This window comes from Ovis canadensis, chromosome 2, assembly GCF_042477335.2.
Source record: "Ovis canadensis isolate MfBH-ARS-UI-01 breed Bighorn chromosome 2, ARS-UI_OviCan_v2, whole genome shotgun sequence".
Lineage (NCBI taxonomy): Eukaryota > Metazoa > Chordata > Mammalia > Artiodactyla > Bovidae > Ovis > Ovis canadensis.
Window position 1 is genome coordinate 233,120,309 of NC_091246.1, and position 23,033 is coordinate 233,143,341.

The 23,033-nt window shown below is 40.9% G+C and overlaps 1 protein-coding gene across 1 annotated transcript in view; it reads left to right on the forward strand.

The window, feature by feature from the left end:
• NYAP2 (neuronal tyrosine-phosphorylated phosphoinositide-3-kinase adaptor 2) overlaps positions 1-23,033 on the forward strand; it is a 301,436-nt gene that overhangs the window by 114,484 nt on the left and 163,919 nt on the right. Inside the window, exon 2 of the mRNA XM_069574685.1 lies at positions 9,450-9,751. Coding sequence (XP_069430786.1) covers positions 9,450-9,751 — 302 coding nt within the window. The remainder of the gene's footprint in view (positions 1-9,449; positions 9,752-23,033) is intronic.

Sequence of the window (23,033 nt, forward strand, 5' to 3'; positions counted from 1 at the left end):
GACACAGGAAATTGATGTCTGGAAAAAAATGTGAGAGAGTTAAGATATTAGTAGCACAAAAGTAGGAAACATATCACTGAGGATATGAAGTGGTGAAAATGACTGTTTGAGCCTAAGGCAAGAAATCCACATATTATGGCCCTGAATAAGCAACTTGGGCTCAGGGAACACAATGGTAATGGTGAGTGAACAATTTGGAAGAAAATATGAACACAGTTTGATGTTACTGGAGCCCAGTTTCCACATCAAAGTGTACTGCATGAGTAAAAACATACATTTGGGCCAAACATATTCAGTAGTTAACTACTTCCACTTATATTGTTAAATAGAAAGGGTATTTTCAACTAATAAATAAAATTGACACATTCATTTCCTGCCTTGTGTCATTCCTGGTCCTTTCCTCATAGCAACTACATTTCTGAGATGTTAGCCCCCACTAACATTTATTTAGTAACTGCTGCATTGTGATGGTTCATTTAGAACTGCATTACAATGTAAGCGCCAGAAAACCCAACTATACTGGGCTTTAACAAAAGGGAATTTAGTATTTGACAAAACTGATGAGTCCCAGGATTGATCTATGTGGTCAGATGTATCTGATTCTTTGCGACCCCATGAACTATAGACCTCAAACTAGCAATTCTACAGGAGAAAGGGTCATCATCAGGGTGAATGCAACAGAGAAGATACTAGAAGGACACTGAGACTCATTCTAACACCATTTTGTCCAAAATGGGTCTTACATCTGACCTCTGTGTGTGTGTATGCTCAGTCATGTCTGACTCTTTGCGACCCCATGAACTGTAGCCCACCAGTTCCTCTGTCCATGGGATTTTCCAGACAAGAAAACTGGAGTGGGTTGTCATTTCTTCCTCCAAGGGATCTTCCCAACCCAAGGGTCAACCTGTGTCTCCTGCATTGGCAGGGAGATTCTTTACCACTTAGCCACCTGATCTAGCTGCAGATATGTCTAGATTTACAGTGCCATAGACCTGATTCCACGGGTCTCCCTTTGTACTGGCAAGAGGGTTAAGGCACATTTGAGCTGCTACATAGTACCTGGGTTTACTGTAGTTCAACCAACTTGAGGAATTGTCCAGTCTCCACAACAGTCATAGCGGCCACAGGGATCTAGTGGCTGATTGGCTGGGTAACATGTTAGACTGAGAGGAAGAAGACTGATCTCCACATAGGAGTTACCATTGCCAGGAGTGGAGAGAATGTATCCCAGGGAGGCAGAGGTGACAAATGAGCAGGAAATCCTCTAAGCCATTCCTCTTCCTCCCCAGAGTGGACTTACTTCCTTTCTTCATGTTGTCCTTCGTAAAACATGAATGTTTGAGCACTTGTAATATGATGGTGTTTATAGCAGTGAGCAAGAAGACAAGACTCTTGCCTGCATGAAGCTTGAGATGAGTGAATGTAAAGAGCCACTTGTACTCATCAAGGATTAATGGGACTGTGAAGATGAATTGTATGACAATTTCCATCCATCAAAAATTGTAGAAAATGTAATGAATCATGCTCTCTCCTAAAAGTCTAACTATGGGCTAGGGCATATTGCTGTCAAAAGAGAGAAAAGTATAACATACCAATCTCTTGGTTCTTTCTATACCTAATTTTTCATAAGCTCATGTTGTTTTAGTAGGAAACGATGCCTACAAGAGGCCATTGTTGAGGGGGCGAATGACAATTTCTAGAGCAGGAGCCCCCCGGCGAGTGGGATAGTGGGGACTCATGGGGCAGCAGAGGGCCATTAGGTTTGGCCCCATGTAGCTGTGGAGAAAGTAAGAGGAAGACAGCATGAATTACAAACTTTTAAATTACTTATTTGATTGAATAAAACATTAATTTCCTTCTATTCATTCATTGTAAAATGCCTAACATGAGAGATTTGAATAGTTAGCAGATAACAGTGGTCAACTTGCCCACAGGCAAGTTTTATTATCTCCTTTAAAGATACAGTCTTCATTTCCCTTTCAGACTTTCGCCATTGATTTTATGATTTAATTTTCCTTCTCCCTAATATGATCAAATCATCTTAAAAAATCAACAGAAAAAATTCCAGGTGGTTCAGAATTTTGCAGATGTATAAATACACTCGATTTTGCATCAGGGTCAGAGATGGATTTTTGAGCTTAGCTTCACAGACTGTTTGACTCTTTGTGACCCTATGGACTGTAGCCACCCACCCCGCCACCCAGGCTCCTCTGTCCATAGAATTCTCTAGGCAAGAATACTGGAGTGGGTAGGCATTCCCTTTTCTTGGAGATCTTCCCAACTTCTCAACCCAGGGATCAAACCCGTGTCTCCTGCATTGGTGGCATATTTCTTACCGTCTGAGCCACCAGCACCCTGGGTCAGGAAGATCCCCTGGAGAAGGAAATGGCTATCCATGCCAGCATTCCTGCCAGGAGAATTCCATGAACAGAGGAGTCTGGCGGGCTATAGTCCGTAGGATCACAAAGAGTCAGACATGGCTGAGCAACTAACTCTTTACTACAAAACTTTTCACAAAACTGTTACTCCCTCCCCCCCCAAAAAAAATCCAAGCAAGCAAACTCTTAGGTAACCCCTGAGTTTGCATCCCAACTTCCTAGATATGCTTGAAAGAAGATAACCATATGAAGTAGGGTTCTATTTTTTTCCAGTGGTTCCCAGGAAGACTCTACTATGAGCTATTGGCATGTTTGCTTCAAAACTACACAGAGAAGCAATATCTCTGTCACTCTTAGAGTTGACATCTCACCTTGGCAGCTCACCCTTCTCGGAGGTTGTGTTTTCATCTCTGAAAAGAGGCATTTCTCAGAAGGAGATATAAAACATTAATGCTGATGAATTTTCAAGAAAACAGCAAGACAAGTAACAATCTTTGTTGAACAGTGTTGTCAAAGCAGTTTTAAAGTTCCTGTTTTGTACCTTTCTTTGTCAGTCTTGATCAACAGGTACTTTAAAAAAATCGAAGCAAAGTATTGAAGAAAAAGGCCAGATTGTTTTGAGTTAAATGTAAGATTCTGTTTTGACTTTGTGTGAAGTTCTGTTGAGGATATGTGGTACCATACACTTTTTAGAGATGTAGGCTAACACTGTAAATGATGATCCCATAAACAAAATTCTGGAGGATTGGACTTAAAAGAAGGAATCGCAAAGCTAAAATTATTGACTGCATATTATATGACAGTGCTGTGCTTGGTCGCTCACTCATCTCTGTCTGACGCTATACAACCCCATAGATTATATCCTGCCAGGCTGTCTGTCCATGGGGATTCTCCAGGCAAGAATATTGGAATGGGTAGCCATGCCCTCCTCCAGGGGATCTTCCAACACAAGGATTGAACCCAGGTCTCCCACATTGCAGAAGGATTCTTTACTGTCTGAACCATGAGGGAAGCCCAAGAATATTGGAGTGGATAGCCTATCCCTTCTCCAGGGGAACTTCTTGATCCAGGAATCAAACTGGAGTTTCCTGCATTGCAGGCAGATGTTTTACCAGCTGAGCTCCCAGGGAAGCTTAATATATGTCAGATTCTGTGGGAAATGCTTCAGTGTAGCATTTCAGGTTAACTCGATAATAATTCCATGGGGCCAGTACTACTATTTATCTCTTAAGGAGATAGTCTTTGGGATCAGTAGCCTAAGGAGAGGTGCTAAATGATGGAGCTGAGGATAGAAACCACAACTCAGTGATTCCAGAGCCCATGTCCAGCCTGTTCATAAGCCAATAACTTGTTTGGAGAAGTTTACAAATATTTTATACATACTTCTAGGAAAACAACCTCCATTGATTTAAGTAGTGCTTTATTTCTTTAACTATTTTATAATAGAAAAACTACCAGCAGACAATTAGATCTCACAACATCACCTTCATTGTGTGAGAAAAGTGTACTTGTTTAAATTCAGTGTTATGAAACTTATTTGTATTTTTATAACATGAGATGTGCCAGGCCTAGTCTATCTTGAGTGCTAGAGTCTCACTGCAAAAAGACTCTGGCTTCTTCAGCCCACGTAACTTTCACTTCAAGCCAAGTATTCCTGTATTGGAGTTGGTTCTTACTTCCCTAACCAGCATTTAAATGCTCAGTCTGAGGCAAGAGTCTACCCTATTTTCACGTGCATTTCTTATTTCTGGGGTCTCACTTCTATTTTTAGGCTTTCTCTTTCCTCCTTCTTTGGTTTCCAAATGTCAGAGATTATATGATTGTTCCCAAGTATGTCAGTTCATGCCCTCCAGAATGCAAACACCAAGACAGATGGAATTTAGAATAAGAGAGTTATTGAGGAGGATGCCTGGGATAAGAAGGGAACAGGAAAACCAGGAAGGCCTCCGCCACAGTGCAGCATCACACCTGTGAAAGGAGAGGGGCAAGGAAAGATAATTGGATAGGAAGAGCCTCAGATCATGGTGCACCTATGGGGCAGGTTCAGCCAGCCCTATGGGAGAACTCAGACACAAGGACTCCCACACTAGGTGGAAATAGCCAAGTCCCATACCTCATCATCCTCAACCATTAGCCAGGAGCTTTCCATGGGCAGAGTGGCCTTGATCTAAATGCCGCAGCCAATTTGAAGACTCTGTGGCTGGTGGCTGGCAGCTATCCGCTGTCCATGAGAAATGTTATGGCTGCCACAACTGAGCTCTTATGCTCAGCAGATGCTCTTCTGCAGATCTGGGGACGAGCTCATTCATGGCTCCCACTGGACTCTTTCTTAGGGGAAACTTACAAGGGAACAGTTGGTATGATCAGCTATAGGCTCTTTCCTTCCAGTTCAAATGCATGCCAAGTCACTTCAGTCGTGTCCAACTCTTTGCAACCCTATGGATTGTAGCCTGCCAGGCTCCTCTGTTTATGGGTATTTCTAGGCAAGAATACTGGAATAGGTTGCCATGCCTTCCAGGAGATCTTCCCAACCCAGGGATCAAACCTGTGTCTCTTATGTCTCCTCCTCCAGCAGGTTCTTTACTACTAGTGCCACCTGGGAACCACATTCAGTTCATATAGGGGTTGCAATTAATTCTCATTATCTTCCTCCTCCCACACTTATTCTAAATTCACCTCACTCTCACACTCAGCTAATACCTCTGCTGTTCTCTGTCACTCACTTAGTAGTGAGATAAATTTAATGAGAGGTTGGGATGTCTGGTAAACAAAACCTTCTCTTGCTAGGTTGCTGCATGTGATCTTTCAAAGCCATACTGAGCAAGGGAGTATCCAAGGATGTTCAACACATTTTTCTCTCTGCCCCATCTTGTAAGAGTAGGTGCACCTTCTCCTATTGATTAGGGTCCATGATCTCTTCCGTAATGGATACTTTGGTTTTTTGCCTGCCGGCTAGTATACAAAGAGAGCTCAAATTACTTAGCAGGCAGCTTTGATGTTCCATGAGATAATTCTGTGTTGTCTAGAGAGAGTGTGCCTTCTTTGAAGACCAGTACTTCTAACTCAGTAGAGACCAGAATTATGGGGATAAGAAATACAAAATCCCTCAATGGGTTGCTGGTTGTCAGCTACCTTAATTCCTAATGTCAAGTCTCCTCTTGAAGACAGATCTCAGAGTCATATATGACAGGTGCTGTACTGGTGCTTGGCCCTCTACCTCGGAGAGGATTATACATCCCCATGTATGGTCATGTAATTTGCAGTGTTTTCCTGTTCGGGAGATTCAGTCCTCACCCCATCAACATCAAGCTTGTCCATAAGACTGGTTTTAGCCAATGAATGTGAGTTCATGATATATATACCCCATCTGAGCAGAAGCTTTGAGAGTCACTGTGTCGTTCAGTTCCAGTTCAGCCGCACAGTCGCGTCTGACTCTTTGTGACCCCATGGATTGCAGCAAACCAGGCCTCCTTGTCAATCACCAACCCCCGGAGTTTACTCAAACTCATGTCCATTGAGTTGGTGATGCCATCCAACCATCTCATCCTCTGTCGTCCCCTTCTCCTCCCGCCTTCACTCTTTGCCAGCATCAAGGTCTTTTCAAATGAGTCAGTTCTTCATATCAAGTGGCCAAAGTATGGAGGTTCAGCTTCAGCAACAGTCCTTCCAATGAATACTCAGGACTCATTTCCTTTAGGATGGACTGGTTTGATCTCCTTGTAGTCCAAGGGACTCTCAAGAGTCTTCTCCAACACCACAGTTCAAAAAACATCAATTCTTTGGCACTTAGTGTTCTTTAGAGTCCAACTCTCACATCCATATGTGACCACTGGAAAAACCATAGCTTTGAATAGATAGACCTTTGTTGCCAAAGTAATGCCTCTGTTTTGCAATATGCTGCCTAGATTGGTCATAACTTTTCTTCCAAGGAGCAAGTGTCTTAATTTCATGGCAGCAGTCACCATCTGCAGTGATTTTGGAGCCCAAATGTGTAGTTCAGTGTGTGTTTTTCCCTTTCTGCCATGAGAACATACCCCAGTGGGGGTTAGTTCCTAGAATGAAGAAGACGCGTGGAGCAGAGCCACAGCTGATGCACAGCAAACCCGATGAATACAAGCGAAAAATAAACCTGTGTTGTTAAAAATGACTAAGAATTGGGGATTATTTGTTACTTCAGGATAACCTAACGAGATCTTACTAATGCATGGTAGCTTGTCTTATCTGTGATATTTTCCCTGGTCTCTTGCAAGTCATTTTTGCTTGATTTCTGATACCTGTGTCTCTCTCCCTGTTTCTAACTAACAGACATCTGTCGTAAATATCTTTAAGTATTGTTCTTAATATTGCTGGGGGTCTCTGGATTGACTACATCAGAGACATCTGGGTATAGTTTTAAAGAAATTATTGGCTACAGAATTTGGTTCATCGGCTACAGAGATACTGATTAAACAAATATGATTCAGTAGTTGTCAGTATGGGTCCAGAGATTTGCATATCTTAAAAACTACATATAGTCCTCTCATACATTCAGGAGTTATATTCCATAGTCTTCAATTTGCTTTAGACTAATTATCTTTGCTGGTCTCTTGAACCTAAATGTCCCATAACTTTAATTGCTCAATTTTAGCCTTGGATAATGGCCTTTCTATCAGACTTAGCCTCATATCTTCATTTTGCATTTATAGCCTGGTCAAATGAAATTTCACCTGAGACCAACCATTGGTTAAAGCATACACTGAATCTCTCTTCGGAAGAGTTGTTAGTGTGTATGTGTATTTGTGTGTATGCATATGTGTCTATGTGTGTATACATGACATATACGAACAAAAGGATAGAGAGAGAAAATTGTGTTATGCTGAAAAGGTTTTGAAAATTTTGAAATGAAGCAGCAGAGCTAATTATCTGTCTGGGAAAGGTGCGTATTTAGGTTTTGAGCTATTTAGGTCAAAAGTAACAGAGAAATTGCTGATACAATTATTCCTAGTAACACTCTCATAAATGCCTGTGTGCATTAACACATGCATAAATCCCCTCACGTGCATATGTTTCTGGGAATGACGGTCTAAATAAATCCTCAAAGTACCTTTTGTTCAGTGATATGGCAGTGGAAGTAAGGAAAGGACACATAGAATGATTGAGGCAAAGTTAGATGAGATCAAATGTTTCATTTTCCATGAGAAAGATTAAGGTCACAATCATCACAAATCAATGATAAACCTTCCCGTTCTATCACATCCTGATCCACCCTCTACCACTTCTGCCTTAAATTCTTACTGATTTTTCACAAACTGTTCCATTTGAATTTATTCTCACTTATTTTTTGACTGATGTTCTAGAAGAAAGCCCAGAATGTGAAATGCATGAGACACTAAATGGATTTAGGAGACTGACTACTATAACATGAAAACTTCCACCTAATCATTTGCTTGATTTCATGCATGTTTCTAGATATCAACTTCTCTGGACAGTACACTGAAGTTCCTTTATTTTGTTTTGCAAAGACAGTATGTCCAGAGTTTATCAACTCAAAGTACTCAGAAAAATATGAAATAAATATAAAAAACATTTTTGATTGAATAGCAAATTGTGATCAGAATTATATGCCAGAATCAGAGTCACGTGCACTAGTTGAATCCGTTCTGGCTCTGTTCTCGGGAGTCGTGTAACTGTCATAACTGCTTCACTGAAGATGGAAAAAAGGCTCATTTACCATTATTGTTTCTACTGGAATTAAAATGTATGACAAACCTTAGAGTCATGAAAGATACAATGAAGAGATAACTAAAATTAAAATTAGGACTTCCCTGGTGGTCCAGCGGGTAAGACTCCAACTTCCACTGCGAGGGACAGGAGCTTGGTTCCTGGTGAGAGAAATAAGATTCTGCATGCCACATGGCACAGCCAGGATAAGTGAATAAATAAATGAAATTTAAAGAAATAAATTTTTAAAAGGCATATGTAAACATATTTGGAAAGGTAGATTCAGGAGGCTTCCAAAATTCATATGCTCAAAGATACTTTTTATACTTCATACATGTCTAAGAAAATCAAATATTTCTAACAATGCTTCATTTTATTCCCTCTATTGATGAATGATCATAAACGGGAAAAACTCTAGAAAAACATCTTTTAAAAATTCATATTGACATTCATCTCCTTTTTGTTCATAAAAGGGTCAACATTACTTAATAGCATAGAAAAAGGTCTAAGGGTCATTTTCTCTATGATGAGTTGAGCTTCAAACTGAGAGATTTCTTATGAATTTTAAATTTTTTGTTCAAACATTCCTATGTGAAACTTAGGAAACTTACATTTGGATACCTTTCATACTTTGGATATTTATGAAGTATTTAGAACTATTCCAGAATTGGATGAAATTTCAACCTCATCCCTTTATTTTATTCAGTGTGGCTAATTTATTAGTTCAGTTCATTTCAGTTCAGTCACTCAGTCATGTCTCTTTGCAACCCCATGAACCACAGCACACCAGGCCTCCCTGTCCATCATAAACTCCCAGAGCCCACCTAAACCCATGTTCATTGAGTCGGTGATGCCATCCAACCATCTCATCCTCTGTCATCCCCTTCTCCACCTGCCCTCAATCTTTCCCAGCATCAAGGTCTTCTCAAATGAGTCAGCTCTTCGCATCAGGTGGCCAAAGTACTGGAGTTTCAGCTTCAGCATCATTCCCTCCAAAGAAATCCCAGGGCTGATCTCCTTCAGAATGGACTGGTTGGATCTCCTTGCAGTCCAAGGGACTCTCAAGAGTCTTCTCCAACACCACAGTTCAAAAGCATCAATTCTTCTATGTGGTAGTTTGGGGCTTTTTTTTTTTAAATACTAATTTTTGAGTATCTGAATACCAGTATAGCAGAATTTCTGATTACAGTCAAATCATATTGCTTTAATATCATATTGAATGCAAAAGTATAAAATATATCCACGCTGCTGGAAACATTTCTTTACCAGTTTCAAGTTAAAATGTGAACTGTCATCAGTTACAGATATACTTGTGTCCATGACGTTCCCCACCCTGGGTCACCTGGCACTGGTTTCTTCTTTCTCTTACAGCATAGGTGGAGAAGTGGGGCGAGGCCACGAAGGAACTTATGTGGGCAAACATTTCCGCATGGGATTCATGACAATGCCCGCGCCCCAGGACCGGCTGCCCCACCCTTGCTCCAGTGGCTTCTCCGTCAGGTCGCAGTCGCTGCATTCGGTCGGGGGAGCAGACGACGACAGCAGCTGTGGCTCCCGGAGACAACCACCCCCCAAGCCCAAGCGGGACCCCAGTACCAAGCTGAGCACGTCATCTGAGACGGTCAACAGTACGGCGGCCAGTAAGAGCGGGAAAGGCCCCGAGCGGACCGAAGGTAAAACCGGCCAGGCCCATTTCACCTAAAAAGAGGCTTTCACACCAACTGTCCGGGTCCGCATACCCACCAGCATTTGCCTTCATCCCTGGGTCACATGATCTTGTCTCCTCCACCTTAAGTCTTAGAAAAGAAGAATCCAGGGGCGATGGCTGTTCATTGGAGTATGGCCAAATGACACCCCCCACAATATATTTAATTTATATCACCCGAAAAGGATGTGAGTTTTCTAGCCCCCTTTAAGGGGCTTTGAATCATTAGGAAATTATTTTGCCTAGCAGTATATCTAAAATCTATATTTTCTTGCTTTTATTCCTATTACTTGTATAATTATAGAAGTATCATGAAATTCCCAGGTGGTGCTAGTGGTAAAGAGCTCACCTGCCATTGCAGGAGAGGTGAGAGGCAGGTTGGATCCCTGGGTGGGGAAGATCCCCTGGAGGAGGGAATGGCAACTCACTCCAGTATTCTTGCCTGGAGACTCCATCCCCTGGACAGAGGAGCCTGGCCGACTGCAGTCCATAGGGTTGTAAAAGTATGGGACATGACTGAGCAACTTAGCACAATTGCATGCATCACGAAATCGTAACGGGGGGCTTTATAATGCCAGAACATATGAAAAAGAAAAATCGTAATTATCTTTAGAAATAATCATTTCTTAATTATTTTGGTGTACTTCCAGTGAATTTGAATTTATGCAAGTATGTGTGTACATTTGTAGCCTCTACTTCAATCCCTGTCTCCTGTTTTTACCACATCTACATTTTTTTCTCAGCCATGAAGTACATAAATCAAACATATCTTAGACTTTTTGTTGGTCTATAATTATAAATTAGGTCAGATTAACCCCAGATCTCACTGGTACTTTAGCCTTGCTTGAATAAACCAGTTTCAGCTTTCCTGAAATTTTCCCGAGATTCCCTTGGAGGGCGAGTAGTCCCAAGTGAGTTTTGATACAGGTGTCTTCAGATCCTTGTGTGTCAGTTGTGGAAGATGCTTCAGGGCATCCAGTGCTGACAGTGACTGGCTTGAGAGCATGTCTCCTCCAGGGCCCATGGTCTTTCTCTTACCCTGTCTGTCCCTGACATTCTTCCCCAGGGGCTCATGTGAGCACCTGGTATTCCAAGTTTCCCAGTAGCTTGCAACAAAGAGTGGACACCAGCTGGTCCTTTCCTTAACCGGGCAGGTTTCTTTGTCACTTAGGCTCTCCAGTCCTTCACAAAAGCTCCTCATCTTGTGGTCTAATCCTCCCACAGAAACGTAAACCTAGCCTACAGCATGCTTACCCATGAAGCATATTCCATCTCTTCTAATATCTTCATCTCTCCTTTCACCTGTATCAGTGTCCAAGGGCATATTTAGCCAAAAAGCAAAAGCTTCAGAGAATATTGAAGAATACAAACAAATGCCTGGAGATTGAGCTAATCCATACTTTCTTCAGGGAAAATCTCCACTTAGGCTCAGTTTCTTCTGCTTCATATACAGTCAGAAATACATCACAATTACGGGTATGTGTGTGAGATTATATATGTGAATAATATGCATCTGCGCATATTTACAAAATTGAAATCTCAGTGCATAGTTTTGTGCTTTATATTTTCACTTCTTTTCTTGTAGTTATTTCCCATGTCATTCAGTTTGTTGGGAAACGCCATTTTTAGGGAAGGGCATGTACATCATGGTTCTTTATGCAATTGTTATCTCTTTGATGAAGTCTTAGTGGGGCCTCCCTGGTGGCTCAGATGGTAAAGAATCTGCCTGCAATGCAGGAGACCCGGGTTCAATCCCTGGGTCAGAAAGATCCCCTGGAGAAGGGAATGAAAACCCACTCCAGTATTCTTGCCTGAAGAATTCCATGGACATAGGAGCCTGGCAGGCTACAGCCCATGGGGCCTCAGAGTCAGACAGGACTGAGTGACTAATACTCAACACACCAGATTGGTTCCAGACTGTTCTGCTGTAATCAGTCACACTGCAGTGAAGGTGTGTGTGTGTGTGTGTGTGTGTGTGTGTGTGTGTGTGAGGGGGTGTCTATTTGTTTGTGTAACTCTTTTGTTCCTCTACCTTGAAACAGATTTGAATTCAGAGTCTTTTTTTCTCATGATTCAAGGTCATCAGTATGACATCAACTTGTAACACACTGATGTTTTGGGGATAGTGTTTAATTTACTTGTTAATAAACTAAAAGGCTCCAGAGATCTGCGTTTTGTAAATTTTAAATATTGCTCTCAAGTTTCCCTGCCTTTCGTTTCTCTTTATAGTCTATGAGGTTATTTCCAGAAGTCACCTCTTCTTACTTGTACTGCCAGAAAACTGCATAATCAATTACATTGCATTGTTTTCAAAAGCAGATTATGATTTAGAACAATGGTCTCTGAATGATGAGGGCCTGAATGTAATCTAAAATGATTCAAGAAAAAAAGGGGGATAAAAGAACCATTGGAAGGGGAGGCGAAAAGGAATCAGACAAGGTGAGCAGCCAGTAAAGGGTGTATCAGGCTAGGTAATGCTGCTGGAAACACCCATGGAAGCAGCGTAACATACACATCTCAAAATAATCTCCTCCCTGGGGAGGGGAGCTTGGGGTCTTCAGAATGGTGGTGTGGAAAATTATGATTGTCCCACAGAAGAAACATTTGAGTGGTGATTCAATTGTCTTAAAGACAGAACCGATTATCATTCATTTGAGATGCTTCAGGTAGCTAAATCCTGAGATAGAGAAACTCATAAGTCTCTCAGATCCCTTCACCATCTTAAGAACTAAGGCTCTAAAGAGCTCGTTATCCAAGAGAAGACAGGAAGTCTGTTATCTTTATTACTTCTGAGGCAAAAGAGAAGACGGTGAGTAAATTAAAGCAGTAGCAAAGGCTTATCTCAGACTTGGAAAACTACCTTATGGTTGGTAAGGCTTATTAAACACTAAGCTCAAGTTCAACGTCTCTCCTCAAAAGGACTTCTAGGGTGGTTAAAGAGCCTTCAGCTGTAGTGCTTCTTTGAGGATGGTCAATGGACCAGAAGGACTATTAAGATTCAGTGCAGAAATGGTCAACTTTTATAGAACAGTGATTTTTCAATGCAAATTTCAGCTTCTCTTTGGAGCACTTAATCAAAAGGCAACTGCAGAACTGGATATATTCAAATCTCTTTTACCAAGGTATGACTTCAATAACAGGAGAGAATCAGAGCTCAGTTCAAAGATGGGAGAAAAATCTTGAGTCCAAATGCATGCATTCATATGTGTGTACTCAAAGCCAAAATTATATAACTATGTAGATTGTTCTTTTATGAATCCTCAATTCTTTATAATTGTGAGTTAACTGGACTTCATTATGGAGCATATGTTTTCTTTACAATTTTTCTAGCTTTCAGAATTATAACAAAGATGAAGAGTGACTTTTATAAATCTTAGTTTGTCTTTTCTTTTTACATTAAATGTCAGCAAAATCAAAATATTGATTCTGGGGCATTAGAATGATTTCCATGGTAACCAGCTTCTATTTAAGTCAAGGATTATGACTTCCCTGAGGATGAAAGTAAAAAGGAAATGGCCTTGTAGCAAAACAGCTTTCAGGGTAGGAGAGAAATAGTTTAATGATGAACACAAACAAAAAAATCACATACCAGGAAAAGTATAATTTAGCTTTTAAAAACTGTAATTGTGTCATACTGAAAATATATATTTGCAATTCTATTTTAAGATCTTTCATAATGACACATTTCAAAATGTACACAGTAGAGAAGATAAATTGACCATAAATATGCAATAGATATTTTAATTGCTCTTTCTATTGCTTCAGTGTAATACCTGCTGAGTTTGAGGAAAGATTAGATGAAGTAAAAGCAGCTAACTAGAAAGGATGAGAGACCTGACAACTACATCTGTAGTATGCAGGAAAGAGCAGTAACTGTGCAAACTCACACTGTCCATTCCCATTGTTCAGGTCCACACGTATTTCATTTCTTAACAGAGTCATTCGCAGAGATGCTCTGTGGTGCAGGCAAAAGAGACTGTGCTTAGAATCTACAAGCAAACATTGACTTTGAGACAGTGATCTAATGAGACTGTTTCTTCACCTTTAAAATGATGATGAAGCACCGAAAACTAATCATACCCTGCCCCCTCACAGTCTTATGACCATACAGTTGGCTAATGCCCATAACTGTGCATGGTAAAAAGAAAATGCTATACAAATGTAAATTCATATGATTTTTAATGTGTACTTATACTTATTAACTGAACTGAACTGAATTGACTTATCAATGGCTAGAATAACACGAAATTTTGGTTTCCTGTGCATGGATGCTGTTTCTTCGGGGGCGTCTGACTCTTTGTGACCTTGTGAACTGTAGCCCGCCAGGCTCCTCTGTCCATGGGATTCTCCAGGCAAGAATACTGGAGTGGGTTGCCATTCCCTTCTGCAGGGGATCTTCCCATAGCACATATATTAAAAATAAATAGGAGAAATACAGAGGTTGGTTCCCTCTTTGCTCACTTTCTGAAGGGATTTTATTATTAATGGGTGTTGAATTTTATCAAAAACTTTTTTTGCATCTATTGAGATGATCATATGGTTTTTATTTTTCAGTTTGTTAATGTGCTGTCTCGCACTGATTTGCAGGTATTGAAGAATCCTCGTATTCCTTGGATAAGTCCCACTTGATCATGCTGTATGATCCTTTTAATGTTTTGTTGGATTCAGTTTGCTAGTGTTTTCCAGAGAATTTTGCATCCATGTTCATCAGTGATAAAAATGTTAGTCACTCAGTTATGTCCAACTCTTTGTGACCCCATGGATTATAGCCTGCCAGGCTCCTCTGTCCATGGAATTCTCCAAGCAAGAATACTGGAGTGGGGAGCCATTCCCTTCTCCAGGGGATCTTCCTGATCCAGGGCTTGAACCCCCGTCTCTTGCACTGCACACAGACTCTTTACCATCTGAGCCATTAGGGAACCCCTCATCTTGGTCTGTAATTTCCTTTTTTTGTGATATCTTCTTCTGGTTTTGGCAACAGAGTGATAGTATCCTCACAGAATGACCGTGGGAGTGTTCCTTCTTCTGAAATTTTTTGGGGAAAATTTTAGAAAGATAGGTGTTAAGTCTTCTCTAAATGTTTGAGAGAATTCACCTGTAAAGCCATCTGGACCTGGACTTCTGTTAGTTGGAAGTTTTCAAATCACTGTTTCAATTTCAGTACCTGTTATTTGTCTGTTCATATTTTCTATTTCTTCCTGTTTCAATCTTGGAAGGTTGTACCTTTCTAAGAATTTGTCTGTCTTTTCATTTTTATTGACATACAGTTTACAAACAGAAACAGACTTAAAGACATCAGAAACAAACTATGGTTAATGAAGGGGAAGTATATGTGGGGGGAGGGATAACATGAGTTTGGGATGAACATATACACACTACTATATGTATGATAGATAACCAACAAGGACCTCTATATAGCACAGGGAACTCTACTCAATATTCTGTGATAACTTACATGAGAAAAGAATCCAAAAAAGAATGAATATATGTATGTGCATCACTGACTCACTTTACTGTACACCTGAAATTAACACAACATGGTAAATCAACTACACTCCAGTAAAATCGAATAAATTAATAACTATGTAAGACAGGAAAAGAAAAGCCATACACACATACCTTATATGTTAGGCTTAAGACTTTTACACAATGACCCAAATAAACAGAGAAATATTCTCTAGTTGTAATAAACTCTTCATAATAGCATGTCATTAATATGTTTAGTATAATGAATAAAACATTTTTATTAAGTCAAGTATTTCTATATTTTAAATTCCATTAAAAAACATAAGTATTCTTTTTTTGAAGTATCATTAAGGTATACCATTATGTTAGTTGGTGCTTCCCAGATGGAGCTAGTGGAAAAGAATCGGACTGCCAATGCAGGAGATGTTAAGAGACCTGGGTTCGATCCCTGGGTTGGGAAGATTCTTTGGAGGAGGGAATGGCCACCTATTCCAGTATTCTTACCTGGAGAATTCCATGCACAGAGGAACCTGGTGGCCTACAGTCCATAAGGTCACAAAGAATCAGATACAACTGAAGCGACTGAGCATGCACGCGTTATGTTAGTTTCATCTGTACAACATAATGATTGAATATTTGGATATGTTGCATAATGATCATCATGATAAATTTAGTTAGCATCCATCACCATACATATTACCTAGCTTTTGGTGATGAGAACTTTCAGAATTTATTCTCTTAGCAGCTTTTAAGTATGCAATACAGTATTATTAAATGTAGTCACCATGCTGTACACTCCATCCCCAGGAATTACTGGAAGTCTGTCCTTTTTAACCCTCTTCACCATTTCTCACACACCTCCAAAACTAAGTGTTCTTAACTTTCTTTTGTTTTAAACTCTTCTTTCAAGTAATTATCAACCCTCAGTTTATTATATTAACTCATGATTATCTTCAGAAGACAAGAATTAGGATGGTTCTCCTAGTTTCTGATATTACCTTCTAGATAGATTTGTTAGAGTCATGTCTATGAATCAAAATTTGGAATACATGGAGAAACATTTGGAATCACAACGTGTCCTCAAAAACTTGAACTGTGAGGTTGAGCCAGAACCAAAGGAAGTCTAAGTTCATTATAGAGTCACTGCCTTAAAAAAACAAAAAATGCAAATCCCTCTTTCAAGATTACCAAAGTAGATGACAGTCTTCAGCAATGTTGCTTTTCTTTTCTTTATTTATTCTGCCAATTCTTTGAGTGTTTACTTGGTTGTAGGGAAATCCAGCAGTGAGCAAAATAGAAATGGTCCTTTCTTTCTTGTTCTTTGTATGTGCTCAGTCACTTCAGTTGTGTTCGACTCTGCAACCCCATGGACTGTAAGCCCATGGGGCTTACATGGGACTCCTCTGTCCATGGGATTCTCCAGGCAAGAACACTGGAATGGGATGCCATGCCCTCTTCCAGGGCATCTTCCCAACCCAGGGATTGAACCTGTGTCTGTTATGGCTCCTGCATTGGCAGGCAGGTTCTTTACCACTATCGCCACACGGGGAGCTCTTCCTTCATGTTACTTACAACCAATTTTGTTTCCAATTCTCTAGCTCAGCCTATTTCCCTCTGTTTACGCCATGAGGCAAGCACTGATTTGTTGTTGTTGTTGTTCACTTGCTCAGTTGTGTCCAACTCTTTGTAACCCCCCTGTCCTGCACCATCTCCCGAAGCTTGCTCAAACTCTTGTGTCTGGTTCTAACTGTTGCTTCTCGACTTGCACACATGTTTCTCAGCACTGATTTACAGGAATATTTTCTGGAAAACAGAAAATCTGGCATGACAGCCACGTGAGCATCATCTGTGTAATTAGTTGTTTAACTCTGGAAGAAACAGTTTAGCACATTTTAATAGTGTGTTTTTGTCCTACAAAAAATATTTGCTGTTCTTTCATTGTTCAGTGCTAACAATTTAAAGATGCCTGTATCTGATTTTGTACCAATGTACAGCTTTGCGGGCAACCTATAGGCATTTGAGGAGAGAGGACAAACAATGGACTTTTTATGTTGGGGAATTTACAAATTTCCCAGGTCAGAATTCCAGTTTGGGAACTTGAATAAGCCCCAGTCAGAGCCAGCCATAAACTTGGTTTTGCTTTTTCTCAGTGACTAGTCCAGATTTCTAATCCTTACAAGACATTTATAAAAATCAGACTGTGCCTTTTCTGACTCAGCATGAAATATTAGAAAAATAACGGGCTTCAGAGGGAAACAGACATTGGTTTCATATCAGTGCTGCCAACATGTAATACACTGTCTCTCACAGACACAGTTTTCTCATCTGTACAATGGGAATAGCAATATTAGTCTTAGGCGGTGAATAGAATCTTGTTGAAGATATTTATCCAGGATTCTCCACTCCCTGGTATACTCACCTTGGATATTCCCTGGAACTCTCATATCATTGGTGGCCTTAAGATTAAGGGGGCCATGTGGCAAGGAATGTGTTGTTGTTTGTTATAGTTCAGTCACCTAGTCATTTCTGAGTCTTTGCGATCCCATGGACTGCAGCATGCCAAGCTTCCCTGTCCTTCACCATCTCCCAGAGTTTGCTCAAACTCATATCCATTGAGTCAGTGATGCCATCCAATCATCTCAACCTCTGTCATCCTCTTCTCCTCCTGCCCTCAATCTTTCCCAGCATCAGGGTCTTTAAAGTCAAGGAATGCTGGTGGTCTCTAACAACTGAGCGTAGTCTCTGGCTAAAAGCCAGCACGGAAACAGGGACTTCAGTTCTATAACTACAGGATCTGAATTCCACCAACAACAATACTCAGCTTAGAAGTAGAGTTCCTTCTAGAATCTCCAAAAATGTAGCCTGGCTGCCACCTCAGTTTCAGCCAGTGGGACCCTGAGCAGAGATCCCAGCCTTCTGGGTTCTGGCCATGCCCAGTGAAAGTGAAAGTCACTCAGTCATGTCCGACTCTTTGTGACCCCATGGACTATACAGTCCATGGAATTCTCCAGGCCAGAAGACTGGAGTGGGTAGCCTTTCCCTTCTCCAGGGAATCTTCCCAACCCAGGGATCAAACCCAGGTCTTCTGCATTGAAGGCAGATTCTTTACCAGCTGAACCACAAAGGAAGACCAAGAATACTGCAGTGGGTAGCCTATCCCTTCTCCAGAGGATCTTCCCAACCCAGGAATCAACACTGGGTCTCCTGCATTGCACGTGGATTCTTTACTAACTGAGCTATGAAGGAAGCCCAGCCATGTCCAGACTTCTGATGTATAGAACCAAGAGTTAATAGAGGGGTGCTGATTTTTAAGCTGCTATATTTGTGATAACTTGTTATTGTAGCGATAGAAAAAGAATCCATTTTACTAAATTATTGGGCAGAAAAAGTGGGGTAAAATTCGTCGGCAAAGCACATGGCTTAGAGCGTGGAGAAGAGCAGATCCTCAGCAACACTGCAGTCCTTCTCAGTGTATGTGTGCATGCTGTCTCTTCAGTCATGTCTGACTCTTTATGCTCCTGTGAACTGTAGCCCACTATGCTCCTGTCCCTGGAACTTCCCAGGCAAGAATACTGGAGTAGGTTATCATGTCCTCCTCCAGGAGATCTTTCCGACCCAGAGATCAAACCTATGACTTTTGTGTCTCCTGCACTGCAGATAGATTGTTTACAACTAAGACAGTGCTGGTGGTTTTCCAGATTTCCCAGGTCAGACTTTGAAAGTACATGAGATGATAGAAGCCCAGAAAATGCTGACATATTAGGTCTCTTGAATATCTGCTTAACTCTTTCTGAATTTGTGTGGATCTTTTCTTGAGAGGATCTGTCCTTTCTTGCCAGCAGTTTTTGTTCTTTCAAAGGACTCACTGATGGCTTTTCAGTGATGTTTTCAATGACTCATTTAAATGACTGCAACTTGCAGGCTTAGTGCCTTTTTTTCATGTAACAAGTGGCACTTGTAGTTCACAGCAGGCTTTCTAGACGCCTTCAAAGCTCCATTTAGCACCACACTAATGAAACACAAGGAAAGTGGAAAACAAGCTCTTGAAATCTTCATCGTTTTGGCACTGGGTAGTGTTCTAGTGTATGTTCTTGTTGGTTTGATGGGATGAGACGTGGGGAATTGTCACTGAAGTCCCACATTCCTAGGTTTTCACTTTCCAGGTTGACAGAATCAGAAGTTGCTAGGCTTCCTGGTGTAAAAGCCATCTGTCAAACCAGGCTGCTCAGACAGAGGCAGAGTTGTATGACTACAGCATGTGATCTTTTTTCTAAACATACCCCGAGGCCCATGAATGAAACTATTTGTAAGTGAAATCATCTTTCTCTTGGTCCTGGCTATTGATTCTAGTCTGGAGAACTACCCTGCCTCTTTCTTGTCTCATCCAACACCCTTTCAGTAACACTCTGGATTTGGTCTGATTTGTCTCAGTGTGTGAAATTCATAAGACGATTTTTATCCGTTTTGTTGCTACTGATGGCATCTTCCACAAGAGACCAATAAGCTCAAACTTCCCAAGTATCTGTTCTGATCATGGCATTGATTGTGGAGTATTCTATTCCTATACTGAGCTTAGTCACTGTGTCATGTCTGACTGTTTGCAACCCCATGGACTGTAGCATGACAGGCTCCTCTTTCCATGGAATTCTCCAGGCAAGAATACTGGAGTGGGTAGTCATTCCCTTCTCCAGGGAATTTCCCAACCCAGAGCTTAAACCTAGTTTTCCTACATTGCAGGGATATTCCTTGCTGTCTAAGTCACTAGACAGTAGGTTGTAGACTGAGTAGACTGTACTCAGTTCAGTTCAGTCATTCAGTCATGTCCGACTCTTTGTAGTCCCATGGACTGCAGCACATCAGGATTCCCTGTCCATCACCAACTCCCAGAGCTTATTCAAACTCATGTCCATTGAATCAGTGTTGCCATCAAACCATCTCATCCTCTGTTGTCCCCTTCTCCTCCTGCCTTCAATTTTTCCCAGCATCAGGGTCTTTTCAAATGAGTCAGTTCTACAAAGCAGGTGGCCAAAGTATTGGAGTTTCAGCTTCTGTATCAGTCCTTCCAATAAATATTCAGGACTGATTTCCTTTAGGATGAATTGGTTGGATCTCCTTGCTGCCAAGGGACTCTCAAGAGTCTTCTCCAACATCACAGTTCAAAAGAATCAATTTTTCCTCGCTCAGTTTTCTTTATAGTCCAACTCTCATATCCATACATGACTACTGAAAAAACCATAGCTTTGACTAGACATAGCTTTGTTGGCAAAGTAATGTCTCTGCTTTTTAAATGCTGTCTGGGTTGGTCATAACTTTTCTTCCAAGGAGCAACTGTCTTTTAATTTTGTGGCTGCAATCATCATCTGCAGTGATTTGGGGGCACCCCAAAATAAAGTCTGTCACGATTTCCACTGTTTCCCCATCTATTTTCCATGAAGTGATGGGACCAGATGATTTTACTTTTATGGATGGTGAGTTTTAAGACGACTTCTTCACTCTCCTCTTTCACTTTCATCAAGAGGCTCTTTAGTTCTTCTTCACTTTCTGTCATAAGGGTGGTGTCTTCTGTGTGTCTGTGGTTATTGATATTTCTTCAAGCAATCTTGATTCCCTTGTGGTTCATCCATCCTGGCATGCCACATGATGTACTCTGCATATAAGTGAAATAAACAGGGTGAAAATATACAGCCTTGACATACTCCTTTCCTGATTTGGAACCAGTCTGTTGTTCCATGTCCAGTTCTACCTGTTGCTTCTTGACCTGCATACATATTTTTCAGGAGGCAGGTCAGGCGGTCTGGTATTCCCATCTCTTGAAGAATGTTGCAATCCACACAGTCAAAGGCTTTGGCATAGTCAATAAAGCAGACATAGATGTTTTTCTGGAACTCTCTTTCTTTTTCGATGATCCAGCGGATATTGGCAATTTGATCTCTGGTTTCTCTGCCTTTTCTAAATCCAGCTTGAACATCTGGAAGTTCACAGTTCACGTACTGTTGAAGACTGGCTTGGAGAATTTTGAGCATTACTTTGCTAGTGTGTAAGATGAGTGTAATTGTGTTATAGTTTGAGCACTCTTTGGCATTGCCTTTCTTTGGGACTGGAATGAAAACTGACCTTTTCCAGTCCTGTAGCCACTGCTGAGTTTTCCAAATTTGCTGGCATATAGAGTGCAGCACTTTCACAGCATCATCTTTCAGGATTTGAAATAGCTCAACCTGAATTCCATCACCCCCACTAGCTTTTTTCTTGTGTTGCTTCCTAAGGCCCACTTGACTTCACATTCCAGGATGTCTGGCACTAGGTGACTGATCACACCATCATGGTTATCTGGGTCATGAAAATCTTTTTTGTGTAGTTCTTCTGTGTTTTCTTGCCACCTCTTCTTAATATCCTCTGCTTCTGTTAGGTCCATACCATTTCTGTCCTTTATTGCACCTATCTTTGCATGAAATATTCCCTTGATATCTCTAATTTTCTTGAAGAGATCTCTAGTCTTTCCCATTCTATTGTTTTCCTCTATTTCTTTGCACTGATCACTGCAGAAGGCTTTCTAATCTCTCCTTGCTATTCTTTGGAACTCTGCATTCAGATGGGTATATCTTTCCTTTTCTCCTTTGCCTTTTGCTTTTCTTCTTTTCATAGCTATTTGTAAGCCCTCCTCAGACAACCATTTTGCCTTTTTGCATTTCTTTTTCTTGATAATAGTCTTGATCACTGCCTCCTATACAATGTCACAAACCTCTGCACATAGTTGTTTAGACACTCTGTCTATCGGATCTAAGCCCTTGAATCTATTTGTCACTTCCACTATATAATCATAAGGGATTTGATTTAGGTCATACCTGAATGGTCTAGTGGTTTTCCTTACTTTCTTCAATTTAAATCTGAATTTGGCAATAAGGAGTTCATGATCTGAGCCACAGTCAGCTCCTGGTCTTATTTTTGCTGACTGTATAGAGCTTCTCCATCTTTGGCTGCAAAGAATATAATCAATCTGATTTTGGTATTCACCATCTGGTGATGGATGTCCATGTGTAGAGTCTTCTCTTGTGTTGTTGGAAGAGAGTGTTTGCTATGACCAGTGTGTTCTCTTGGCAAAACTCTGTTAGCCTTTGCCCTGCTTCATTCTGTACTCCAAGGCCACATTTGCCTGTTACTCCAGGTTTCTCTTGACTTCCTAATTTTCATTCCAGTCCCCTATGATGAAAAACACATCTTTTCCTGGGTATTAATTCCAGAAGGTCTTGTAGGTCTTCATAAAACCATCAACTTGAGCTTCTTCAGCATTACTGGTCAGGGCCTATACTTGCATTACTGTGATATTGAATGGTTTGGCTTGGAAACGAACAGAGATCATCCTGTCGTTTTTGAGATTGCATCCAAGTACTGCATTTTGGACTCTTTTGTTGGCTATGATGGCTACTCCATTTCTGCTAAGGGATTCTTGCCCACAGTAGTAGATATAATGGTCATCTGAGTTAAATTAATCCATTCCAGTCCATTTTAGTTCGCTGATTCCTATAATGTCGATGTTCCGTCTTGCCATCTCTTGTTTGACCACTTCCAATTTGCCTTGATTCATGGACCTAACATTCCAGGTTTCTATGCAATATTGCTCTTATAGCATCGGACCTTGCTTCCATCACCAGTCACATCCACAGCTGGGTGTTGTTTTTGCTTTGGCTCCATCCCTTCATTCTTTCTGGAGTTATTTCTCCACTGACCTTCAGTAGTATATTGGGCAGCGACCAACCTGAAGACATCATTTTTCAGTGTTGTAACTT